General features: G+C 48.6%; 1 protein-coding gene across 10 annotated transcripts in view; it reads right to left on the bottom strand.

Moving 5' to 3' along the window:
- LOC102683007 (kinase suppressor of Ras 1) overlaps positions 1–13,093 on the bottom strand; it is a 56,515-nt gene that overhangs the window by 10,507 nt on the left and 32,915 nt on the right. For 6 of the 10 annotated variants that reach the window (XR_011183691.1, XM_069184108.1, XM_069184103.1 and 3 more), the window contains exons 3-7: positions 5,525–5,672; positions 4,134–4,599; positions 3,257–3,292; positions 2,120–2,292; positions 172–241 (exon numbers count right to left, since the gene is read on the bottom strand). Coding sequence is in view for 9 of the 10 variants with exons in the window: in XM_069184108.1 (XP_069040209.1) it covers positions 172–241; positions 2,120–2,292; positions 3,257–3,292; positions 4,134–4,599; positions 5,525–5,672 (893 nt within the window). In the remaining variant the exon portion in view is untranslated. Of the gene's footprint in view, positions 1–171; positions 242–2,119; positions 2,293–3,256; positions 3,293–4,133; positions 4,600–5,524; positions 5,673–11,705; positions 12,066–12,103; positions 12,368–13,093 lie in introns of those variants that run through there. The other 4 variants (XM_069184101.1, XM_015367777.2, XM_069184105.1 and 1 more) reach the window with 3 other exon arrangements.

The following is a 13,093-nucleotide window of genomic DNA, read 5'->3' as shown; positions in this document are numbered from 1 at the left end:
GATGGAAGCGCCCGTATATTGTACGAGGGCGGATTGGATAATGAGCCCAAATTAGTGGAATGAGCCGGTGGAATGCAACCCCTTGCGGGAATATGCTCGTTTTCCAAAGAAACCGAGTTCAGATTTTCTCCCCAAAAATCTCTGCCAATGGAAATGAATGGCACATCTCACCTGTGCGTGATGGCTAAACCAATATCCCTTCTGACAGCCTGCGGAGACCCTCGATGGACAGCTACATTATCTAGGACAAGGGAGACAGAGCAGGAGTGAGCCAAGAGCCAGCAGTAATGTTCCAGGGATTACAAGTGTTCCTACACAAGTAAATGGCGAGTCATGTTTTTAAACACACAAGCCTGTTACAGGGAAAAAGAAGAGAATTTGCAGGGATAACAAAGATGACAGATGCAACTAACCATTTTTCATAGGTATTTGTAATCAGATATAGTGTCTTCTTAAAAAAAGACAGATCTGGGGATTACTGTGTATTTTAACAGAGAACATCATTTACAGTAACACTATGATTTTCACACAGAAGAACACCCACACAGGAAATGCAACAGTCCGTATCTTGCAGCTATCAAGTCATCTAGGGACATCAGCAGAAGTGAATTAATTTGCAGATGTGAAGGGACAGATTCACTATCTTAGGGAAATAAACAGACCCTCTCATGCAATTCATTTTCTACAGCATCAACAGGCTGTCTGTAGCAAGATCTGTGTCTTTCCCGGATGACATCACCAGAAAGGAACGCTTGGGAACTGCTCTTGTACTTATGTGTCAGCGTGATATATAGACCTTCCACATTTCACCATGACCACAGATCTACAGAGTCAGTGGGTGTTTTTTTTACACCTCTTTCTAACCGAGACAGGAGGTTGCTGGATCCATTTGGGGGGATGGAGCCGAGAGTTTAGCTGAGAGTTTGAAAATGTACGGGATTAAAACTGAGGCTGGGAAGACAAAGTTGGAATATTTTCCCACTTTCTGTCCAGACTCGACCGACCGGCACTGCGCCAAATTCCCTCTCATGGGCTCGCACATGAGGGAGATCCTTCTGCGCCCATCCCCCTCGCAAGAAATCTGCAAACGGGGCTCTTGTTTTAATTGACATACCGCTTGGGAATTGTAACACCCGTCTAACAAATTCTTAAAGTCTGTTAGGATAACTGGTTTGGTTTCTTCTGATACCCCTGACCCCTCCCCCAAGCCACGTCCAACATTTCTTCTCACTTCTGCTCCCCCGTGTCTGTGTCTTGCAAGGAATTAAGAAACAAGCAAAGGTTTTAAACTCTGTAGCAGACCTGCACCCTCTCCCTCCTTCAGCAGTCAATAAGGAGGCAGGAGAGACAGGTGTGTTGTGGGACACTAGGATATTGGGGCTGGACACAGGAGGGCCGGCTTCACTTCCCTGCATGCCCTGCAGCTGTTTTTATATATCTTCTGTGTAACACCATGATAATCGCAAAATCTTTGTAATCATGCAACCTCATGCCTGTTCTCTCTTGTGTAACCTAGTAGTGATTCGAAGCACCGAAGATCTCACATTTGAGTGTGTTTAAAATGCTTCTTTTGTTAACAACATGTACGTCCTTGTAATTCTGACACAGCACATAGACCGCAAGCAGCTCTTAAAGAAAACAAGATGTTCTTAGCAAGGCGCGCATGGATAGTCATCCAGCTGCTGGATGAGGAGGGAGGGCTGTGAGACTTGCGACTCCTGTTATTTACAGAAGCCAGTTAACCTACCAGTAGGTCTTTGGGCTACGGGAGGACATCGGGGTACTAGGAGGAACCCATGCGATCACAGGGAGAACACAAAAACCCCACGCAGACAGCACCCCAGGAATTGAACCCAGAGCCCCAGCCCTGCGAGGCAGCAATGCTAACCTCTGGCTATAAAGAGAGCTCTGCCAGGGGAAACTGAAAGAGTGAGAAATGTTCTTTTCCTCTCATGCAATTGTGCCTTAACATCACCTTGAATAAAGGCCCGCTGATCGCTTCACCTCTGTAGCCCGTCTCTTGGAGAGGGGTACCCTCGCCCACTTGCCTTCAGCGCTACGTCCACAATCTACGTCCTCTTGGTAGTAAAGACCGGAGAGGAGGTGGGAGGGGACTCACTCTTGATGATGTGCTCTTCGAGAAGCGTGGGGGTGCCTGGCAGGCCGAAGGCAGCGGGGGAGGCGCCGGGGGTCCTCGCGGAGATCAGGGGCGACCGGGAGGGGGAGTCCTCAGAACTGTTCCCGCTGCCGTTCATGTGCACGTTGAGGAACAGCTTGCTCTTCTTCCCACACCTGCAGGGAGCGCGCACACAGACCACAGACACTTTCAAGCTCCACACACACAAACACACACACGCTAAGGCTCTGTTGTTTTTTTTTAGTAGCTTGATGCGGCTTACATGCAAAAAAAACTGAAACGAGCCAGAGTATTTTTCCACTTGTGCGCGGCCCGCAGATTTCAAAAGCTCCCGGAAGTCAGGGCCTCCGACCTACGCTTTTACACAATCTTTACACTTCATAGCTCAAGTCCCGGACCTTGGAAAAGATCCGAAGGAAACAAAACAAAAGGATGTGTGTGTACGTGAAGGGGGAGGTTGTTTCCACTGCCCTGGCTACTGGGCACTGTCTGATAAATAAAAAGGGAGCTGAAGTGCACACAGTACACAAGTACGTTAGAAGGATTACAAACAAGAAAAAGTAATTCGGCCCATCAAGCCCGTTTGGTCAAATCTTTAGTATTGTATTAACAGTGCTGTGACCAGGGTACGAATCTGCAGTGGATTTCAAGTCCAACGTCTTCACCCTCACACCCCCTGCCACAAGACAGCGCATGAACCACCGGAGACAGGTGGCCTCAAGCCCAGCTGGCAAGGCAGGTCTGCTGGCACAGAGTCAAGTCCAATCCGGCATCAGGCTGACGAGCACCTGGGCCGGGCTATAGTTCAGAGGGGTGTGCCAGGCCTCGGGCTCCAACCAAATAATAAATACTCCTCGAAAAGAAACTCCGCAATATCGCGCGTCTCCTCCCCCCCACTTCTCCCCATCCTGCGTAAGCGATGACGACACAAAATCTACCCATCCTCTTCCCACCCTCCTTATTCAATTCAGGGTCGTGGGTGAAGGGGGGCCGGAGCCTATCCCAGCAAGCAATGGGCGCAAGGCAGGGCACACCCTGGGGCACTAGACCACCGTAGGACAGACACACAGACACACACAGTCACTCCCAGCGCCAATTCACAGAAGCCAGGTAACCTACCAGTAGGTCTTTGGGCTACGGGAGGACATCGGGGTTCTAGGGGGAAACCCATGCAGTCACAGGGAGAACACAAAAACCCCACTCAGACAGCACCCCAGGAATTGAACCCAGAGCCCCAGCCCTGCGAGGCAGCAATGCTAACCAGTACGCCACTGTGGCACCCCATCATAACACAAAATAATAATACCAGTTTATTATTACTATTACACTTATCACCATCATTATCACGGTTAATACAAAAGTGATCAGAGCTCCCATTTCTCTGGTGGAAATCTAATTTCTGTTTACTAATGGGACTGTGTAACTGGTTCAGATCCCCAGGTGGTTGTCGTACCCTTGAGTAAAATATTCCACTCAGATTGCTCCAGCACAATACCCAGCCGTGTAAAAAGGTAAACGGGCACAAAAAACGAAGCAAAACCAAAACAGAATCAAGTTCCACTGTTACCGCAGAACATAAACTTTAAGTGAGTGCAATGCTAATGAAAAACGCACGCTCGATTTAACACATCGCTCAGGGGTGCAACGATGAGCAACTGCCCGATTCACGAAACATCTACCACCACACTACGTTTCCAGCCTTATTTCTTTCCAAATAACAAATCAAAGCGATGAAAGTCGGTGTGAGGAACTTTCATTTTTGGGCTCGAGATGGTAACTGAAGGATCCCGCTTGATTTTAGAGCCCGTCGTCAGCTCAAACAGAAAACAGCGACGCTGTGACCTGCAGATTCCCGAGCTGTTCAGGACAGGGTATTGTGTCTTTGATGAGACACAGGAAGCGAGCCAGAGTGACAGAGGGGGACAGAGAGAGCAGGAGGAGGAGGAGGAGACGGAGGGCGCTGCCGAGACCGCCGTCTTCCGGCCGGTCGACTTACTTGCTGGTGGGCGCGTCATCGATGCGGTTGCCCAGCTGCGACTCGTGGGACTTGCTGCGGGTGAGGGTGGTGATGGTGGGCAGCAGGTGCAGCACCTTGCGCGAGGGCGGGGGCGGCGTGCGGGGGGGCTTCAGCCTGCTCTTCCTCTTGGAGGGCGGCGTGACGGGCGGGGTGCTGGCGAGGCCCGAGCGCCCGGGCCGCGGGGAGGGCGGGAAGGGGTCGCCCAGGCCGTCGGCGAAGAGGGGGTGAGCCAGGCAGTCCGAGGAGGGCACGGCTGATGCCGAGATGGAGCGGGGCTGGGCCCCGGGGCCGGGCGCTGTGCACGGGGGCCGAGCCAGTGGCGAGGGGCTGTGGGGACGCAGGTGCCCCCCAGGGCAGGGCAGCTGCTCTGTGGGAGGAGTCGTACTACTGTCTCTCCTCGTGGGCTCCGAAATCCAGGGCCCAAGGTCCTCCTTCAGCTCGCCACCTACAGGGCGACAGACAGCGCCGCAGTTAGACACTCATTCCTACACAAGTAACTACCGAGAGCCGACGCGCACATTGCACTGCCAGCCGTTGCGCAACAGCTTATCCACCTATAAATTAGGTCCAAACTAAAACTTGCCTCATTTAGAATGCAAATTCCGCGCCCCTAAACAAGTCCTGCTCTTTCAGGATGCAGGAACCCACTTAACCACTGATTTTGGATTGAATTCTGTTATTGTGAATGCCTTAGTTCTGATGATCAACACCAGCAATACTGAATACATTAAAAGGTTTCATTCTGGAATTGGCTTCAAAATTTAGGCTTGCCAGTTATTATTTTTCTTCCACCCGCCCGGTTTTGGAGCAGCCGGTTGTATGTTTTTCATGTCTCGGTTTGCAGCTACAAACCCAGGGACCCCACACGGGGGGGGGAATAAGGAAGTGCAGGCAGACTCCCCCGACCCGCCCACCTTCGAGCTACTCGGCTTTTAATTCGTCACAGCCAGCTCCGTCCCATGCAGGAGACTCAGAGTTGATTGGAGGAGAGGTGCGCCCGTCACAAAACAGCCCCGTGTTACAGCAAGTGCCTGTGAGGCCGCAGGGGGTGTAGCTAAGAGCTGAGACCGCTCCGGCCCATTAATCCCACCCCAACCCTCTGGAGCCCCCGTCATCACTGCTTGGGGGAATACCAGTCAGAGCTGGCTAAAGACTTGACCCTGGCTCGAACCCATGGTCACTGAGATTACTGGTCGATCCCTTCAGGAGTCCTCTGCACATCATAACATTAGCAGTACACTGCCTTTGCCGCGAGTATCAAGCTTCCTGACCTGGGGCTAGACCCTGTGCAGGTTCCTGGACCGGCTGTAATGTTGCGAGGTCGGCCAGGAAAGCTGACAGCAGCCTGTGCAAGCGGCGCATGAGCTGACCTGACTCGCTGGCTCTCTTCAGACAGGAGAGGGCAGCACTGAGACGGGAGCACTCCTCTGAGCTGGAGCCTAGTCTCTTCATGGTCTCCCGAACCTGAGAGCTTGACATCTGCAGCAAGGCATCCAGGGAGAGCTTGACCGGCACTGCCTGTACACACAAACAGAGAGAGTGACGGTGAGATGCAGGTCGACACCGTGAGGTGAAACTGTAGCTACGGATTTCCCAGTACAGACGCAGGAGCTTGGGGAGAGAGGTGAAAAGAACTAAAGAAGAAAATGGCGTGCCAGGGATAGGGATTACTCCTCGTAGAGAGCAAGGTATCCTGCAACAAACAGTTGAGCTTCATCAGGAATCCAAAAGGGTAACTTTCCCTAAATTACCGCATTTTCACTGTTACTGCAATGTGTGTGATTGTATGCTCAGCAAACACGGGCTGCATTGAAACAAAAAGCAGCTTTACAATGCGTAGAGAACAAATAAGTCTCAGTTGACTAGAAGTAGGCTACTAGTAGGCTAGTGCTTCCTTATCATAGCTTTAGAGATGAATGATCCTGGACCTTATTCCAACAAGCACTTCATTTCTTTCTGAGTTTCTGAATTACATTGAATTCAAAACTCCCAAATATTCTGGGACTTAAAGCAACTCGTAATGAAACTCAGAAAACACAAAACTGGACTGGCAGTAACCAATATTAGGCAACTAGGGGAATTAATTTGTGTTCAGGCATTTATGGGAAGCTGGTGATCTATGATTATCACATGTGCAGATGCTGGATTCAAAGCACTATTCCAGACACACTTTGGAGTGTGGCTGAACCCAAACAGAAATCTGCTTCCCCAGAAGACCAGTCCCATGCATCACACACACTGTACTATCAGACTCACCATATTCACTACTGTGAACTCACTGCTGTGCTGCCTGCATGCAGATGCACATCACTCGCCTCAGGCCCAGGCTTCTAATTAGGATTTTAAGTTACTTCACTCTTGCCGAAAACAAACAAGCACTGTTGCAACACACCCCTGAATTCTAACAGCCTCAACTGCACGAAGCTCGAAAAACATCTTAATCAACACAGGCTGCCAGCGTAGTCCAACTCCCGACCACACATGGAAAACTCTCCTCATTCTTGCCCACATAGCACGAACTTTTTTTTTAATACAACTGTTTAAGTCCTCATATTGATTCACTGATCACAGCAATACCTTCGCAACTGTGGCTGTCAGGAGGTCAAAAAAAAATCAACATTTTGAGATGTTTGAATTTCAGAGCACCACACAGGAAACAGTCTAGTAATAGAATTAGACTATTAGAACTAACAGTCTAGTAATAGAAGGACTGTTGGTTTTCTGAAAACATAACGTAAAAAAACATTTAAAGGACAGGAATCATAAATTCTCCATAGCTGCTTAGAGCAGTACAGAGCTGTGGTGGGCCAGTCTGTCCCAGGAGACAGCAGATGCCAGGCAGGATACACTCAGGATGGAAGACAGCATATCACTTGGCACACATACTGTACATGCACTCATGTAGGTGACAATTTTCGGAGATTCCAATTATCCAAGACAGCAGGTCTTTGGACTGTAAAAGAAAACTGGGGCACTTGGCACAAAAACAGCACGGCCACCAGAAACACAATGAAACGATCCGAACCCAGGAGAGCCATAAGGGGGCTGGGCTGAATTGTCACACCACCATGCAGCTCACTTCATCCCAATTTCAACAAGTGCACAGTTTAACTGTCCTTTCCTACGCTGAACAATTTCATCTCGGATGGGAGTGCCAGATGTGCAGGCAGCTGTTAGCCATGTTGAAGTGTAACAGTGTCACCTGAGCCGAGCTCCGAATCGAATCACGAAAAAATAAATCAGGGCACATAAGAAAAGAGCAAATTCTCTTTTATTTACCTTAATCACTGCAATGGCTTCTTAACCGCTTGCATGTCCAATTACAGATGTGCATGCTGTTTTGATTGTCTGAAAAGTCCTAACACACATCCACATGTGTATAATACAATGAAAAGGCGCACACTCAGAAGCATTGTTTGAATGCCCCTTAAATAGAAACCATCCGGCCTAGACTTTGAGGGAAAATGACGTTTTTTGTTTTAAGAGAGAGTTACCCAGGTGCGAGTACAGCCAACATCAATGCTTTAACTTCCTAGAATTCAATAGCGTTCGCATTCTGGGCCACAGCTCAGGACAGAGAGTCTGCAGGGCGTGGAAAGAGAGGGGGGGAAGGCATGAGCTTTAATCAAAGGCTCTATTCCCCTTCAATAGAAACAACAAATGAATTACAAGCCAGCTCATCTCCTGAGCATCTGTCCCCATCTGTCAGGGGGATAGGTTTGACAGCAAGGCCATTGTCCCGCAATGCATTGTTTTCAGAATGGAAGATCCAGCCGGACGAACAAAGACATGTGACCTGTTTGTGCAGCCCCATAGACAGGTACACAGCTTTGTGTCACTGTCAGCAGTCATTCTCTTCTATGGCCTCTCTTCAAAGCCAGGACTAGACAAGCAGTGGATCATATACTGCTGACCCCCTTCTACAGACGTACACTTCATAATTCTTTATATAGCACAACCCAGTCATAACCCAATCCATGCCAGTGCACGAGCACACACACAGAGCAATCCACATCATAGATACTAGGCACTGCAGGAAGCCTAATCTTTTAAAGAGATTTTCATGGAGTAAGGCATCTAAGGTAACTGCAAAAAAAAAAGTAATCTATTCATGTGATAATTATCTATCGAAAATCCAAGCATGACATGTTCTCAGCATGTTATCCCACGCAGTAAAATTAATCAGAGCGCTCCGTTTTGACAGAAAGCACCACGTTTTCTCATAAGCCTCCAGGGACAAATTCAAATAGCAGCCACCTTCTGTCTCATTGTCTATAAATGTTGGAAAAGTGTTTTTAAGTGTCCAGAAATTAATCCAATAAAACCAAAATAATATGGAAACAGAATGTTCCTACTTATGTCTGGAGACTGCACAATATTACATTCAAAAGCCTGCCAGTAAAGAGCCAATAGGTTGAGACTACTTGGCTGAGAGGAGTTTTTCCCCCCCAAGAGTCTAAATCTAATGCCACGCCTGGATGAGGAGATAAAAACATAAATAGAAACAATAACCTGATTCAAGTTTTCAGAAACTGCAGTGTCAACCCTCTGCACTTTCACCAAGAGGGAAACACAAATAAGAGGACGCATGATGAAGCACATTTAGAACTTGAAAGTGCATTTAAAACTGAAAACAGGAGGCATCTCTTTACGCAAAGGGTTGAGGAGGTGTGCAACAGGCTACCCAGTTGTGCTGTCGAAGCTAAAGGCTTTTTTCAAGAAGTGTCCTGACAAAATTCTTAGATCAAAAATCTGCATGACCCCGAAGGAGCTTAATGGGCCAAAAGATCTCTCCTCATTTGCAACTTTTCTTCTGCTGCTGTTACACCTGCTCCTGGCGAGTGCTGGCACATGGCAGGGGTGGAGGAGTCTTAAAAAGTTCAAGGCCTTCCACTGCAGGAGACCAGGCCAGACATGACCCCCCAGGAAAGCCACAAGCTGAATCTGGCCAATCAGGAAAGGGCAGGTTCTCACTTCTAAGTATGTGACACATGCACAAAGGGTCAAAAACATTCGTCTGATCTGTCAGGGCAGCTCCTGCTCGTTCTTCCAGTGGTGTCGGGGAAGAGGTCGACAATGCAATGACATTCACCGGAGAGCTCTGGATCAGCAAAGATAAGGTCCACTTCTAGGACCGGTCCCTCTGTCATCAGCAGGACTTGCAGATAATGCCCATCGAGATGAGGAACCAGAGCTGGGCATCTTCAGTCTGCCAAGCGCTGCTTAACTGCAGCTCTTAACAGGACTTAGTTTAATGAAACCATCAGAGGGGGTGGAAACTTTTGCTAATTGAAGGACATGAGATGTCAGATGGCTTGCCAGTGGTCATTCCTTGGAGTCAAAGCTAGCTCATGCCATTAGTTAAAAAAACAGCAAGGAATCCACTTTGAAGGAAAGCAAAGATGAAAAACACCAAGCCCACGATGCTCGATGTTTTGCAAGGGGCCAGGGTGCGAAGGGGGTCTTGGACGCTTCCAAGCTGGTGCAACAGACCGATACTGTGACGGGGACATTCTACTGTAAAAGGGCACCAACTTTCGGATGAGACGTAAAACCGAGGTCCTGACTCTTGGTGGTCATTAAAAAGCCCAGGGCGTTTCTCCAAAAGAGTAGGGGTGTTACCTCAGCGTCCTGGCCAAATTTCCCCCTGGCCTTATTCCCATAATAATCCCCATCTCTGAACTGGCTTCATCACTCTGCTCTCCTCCCCACTGAGAGCTGGTGTGTGGGGAGCGGACTGGAGCACTCTGGCCACCGTCGCATCATCCAGGTGGGGGCTGCACATGGGTGGAGGGTGGGAGTCCCCATGACCTGTAAAACGCTTTGAGTGCAGCGTCCAAAAATTATTTATTTTTATATTCTGCCGACAGCTACTCGATCATTCCCCAAAGAGGCCGTCAGGCTGTGGACCCGGAGCTTGGCCTGAGAGCCTTCCGGCGGTATTACCTCTGCACATCTGCTGCAGAACACGCTGAACTCCCACGGGGGTGGGGGGCTAAAATGAGTGCCGATGGCAGACTCAGAACAACAAGGTCAGAAAAGCCCAGTTACCAGACCTGCGGCGTTCCACTTTCGATGATCGTCAAAAGCCCGAGCTCATCGTCAAGCGATGCAACAACAAGACTATCTCCATCAACCAGCAACTGAACTGACTGGTACGCCTGGTATTTGCCCAGGGCTTGGATTAGGTGGCAAGGCAGTGGATCGGGAATTTTCCTACTGCGTTGCCAGCACTGCAGAAGGCTGAACCGGCTTTAGTTTGCCCACACACATGGCCATGAGCGCTGATAGTGCTGCAATAAGACGTCAGTGAATCACTGCCAGGTCCAACAGTAAGTTTCAGGTAATGTGAACAGCCCTGTTCTTTAACAGGGAAAACAGATCACGCCAGAGTGACACAACAACAAGAAAGCACTGAGTAGAAAAAACCACACACACTCAATGCTTTGAGGTCACACATCAGATAGCACATGGAAACAGACAAAAAGGGGAGTGGAGAGTGGAAAAAATGTCCACAGAGGATAAGCAGGCAGAGAGGGGGGGCATATCAAGTGAGGACAGATTTCGTTACAGTGCACTGATTCTATTTTAAAACGCAAGTTTCACTACTGCACCAGTTTAACAGCATAGCCCCAATTTCTACGGAAGGTGGCGAGATCTTTCACGCTTGTGCAAGGGGCGTCAAAAAGTAAAAGCAATAAAACACTACTGCCTATCATACTTGTTTAAAAGGAACCTTTGCCCTTTATCTGGAGCCAGCCACAAAAAGTGAGGTAACCAAAACAAAACTGCTCTCGCAAGCCAGCAGGTGGCTTGACAGCACAAGCAAAACTTTAACCCTGAATAATGTCCGCCTAAAAGTTTCCACTCTGACAGATAAGTCACCTTTGCCATCAGCACACTTCACAAGCTGGAACTCGGAACGCAACACTGGCCGGCAAACCAAGCGCAACCCCATTCCCGTCAACGACACACGAAACATCAACGTGAAACAAAGACTAGATGACGACCGGCGCGAGCCATACTTTTTTTTCCTTGAAATCCTTTTTTTTTTTTGAATGGCTGCTCCAACAGATTTCTCTTTGCTCTCTCTTTTATTTTTACCAAGAAAGCGTACCAAAGAACACAGCCAGTCCGAGCACGCCAGCCAGAGAAGGACACGTGTGAACCGTGTCCACTCGTGGGCACACTCTGGCAGCCGGCGCTGAGGAAGACGCACCAGCCTGGCGCGGGCACGTGCACACGATCCCAGCTGACACCGGCACAGGTGTGCAAGTGCGTCAGGGGGGGAGAGAAGCAGGCAGCAGGCCTGGCAGTTTAACTGGTGACACATACCGATACCTACAGCACTGTCTGGACTTGTCTAGATCTCAGCTCCTGACACCAGGCAGCCTATCGGGCCTTGAAAAACGTCTGACGCAAATCAAGAAATGAGAGCAGATGACTCAGTACGCTGAGGCAAAACTTCACCCTGTTCTCTCAACCACGACTCGGGGTCTGGCTTAACTTACAGCGGATCGCCTTTCTGTGCTAACAGCCAAACTCACTCACCTGTAACCTGTAGGCCTGTCTCCACCCCTCACTGTCCAACTGCCAGAAAAGGTCTACGTCCGAACCCCTGCCTAAAACACCACCCGCAACAAAAAAACAGCAGTGAAAGAGAATCTGTAACGTCACTGATGGTAACTCGGAGGCGGACTGCTGTAGGAGCGACGGTTCGGTACATTTACACGCGATGTAAATAAGACTTTTCCTCGGCAACTCCAACTTCAACCAGGCAGGAAGATTTATTTAGGAAAACTGAACCGACACAAAGAGCTTCTGACTCTCGTATTCCACTTTGGAAGGGCTCCAACACCCTTTCTAACTCAGAAGAAACCCCCAGACAAAACCGTAGGAAACGAGCAAGCCCAGCGCAGAAGGACCTTTCTGTGAAAGATTCTACATACCATCAGGAGGAGTCTCGAAAAAGCTCTGCTGGTCTTTGCATACCCCAACGAGACGGCGAAGCGTGACAGCTGGCGTTTCTGGAGCAAGTCACGCTGAGAGAATTCCACAGCTAGTTCTCTTTCTGTCCCTCCCTCCCTCTCTCTGTGCTGACTTGCGGCGCAGGCCCGGGCAGATGATAACACGAGCTTCCTGGTTCTCAGCCAGCGCGGCGGTGAAAAATAAACTACAGCTGGAGCCTGCAAGTTCATCTACCACTCCAACGGCAAGGCACGTTATGAGTCATGACAACACATCAGGCATGAAACCCAGAATTCAGCTGGGCTTGTTTCTTTTTTCTTTCTGGCGAAAGAGTGACAGCGTGCTGCATCATCTTTGCTAATGATCGGAGAGCTAGTTCACCTGACCAAGTCTGGCCTTGTGCTATGAGGAAAAGTACTGAAAACGCCATCAGAGGAAAAGTACTGTTACTGCTTCGACTAGCAAATATAATTGTCTTTTAACTATCCAGAGGGAACTGCAGTCAATGTAATTGGACTGAAGGAACCAGTGGTTGAACATTAATGGTTTTGAACACACAAGTGATTGTAAGCTACAAGTGGACTCCAATATTATTTGTGGTCATGTTATGTTTTCTACATGTACTTGTTGTGTCCACTGCTAAAGCCTTTTTTTAACTTATTTTAAAGGTGGTTGGTGGAGCAGGAGAAACCAAGATATAAGAGGTGAAAAGGAAACTTGGATTCCTGTCTCCAAGAGAAGTGTCAGAAGTATCACGTTCTGTGAGAATTCATCTTAATTTTAAATTTATGAAAATACAGGTGTTTATGGTGGCATCATCTGCATCTTCTAGACAATGTGGGGAAACAATTAAAAATTCATACAGAATGTTAGGATATATGTGTACATATCCTAATTATAAAGATAAATGCTCAGAATTAAAATCAAGTGTAAGACCTCATTTAAAATAGTGCACAGTTTTGGTCACCACA

Source organism: Lepisosteus oculatus, chromosome 26 (genome assembly GCF_040954835.1).
Source record: "Lepisosteus oculatus isolate fLepOcu1 chromosome 26, fLepOcu1.hap2, whole genome shotgun sequence".
Classification (NCBI taxonomy): domain Eukaryota; kingdom Metazoa; phylum Chordata; class Actinopteri; order Semionotiformes; family Lepisosteidae; genus Lepisosteus; species Lepisosteus oculatus.
The sequence above is the reverse complement of the archived record's forward strand: the minus strand, read 5'-3'. Positions and strand labels throughout refer to the sequence as shown.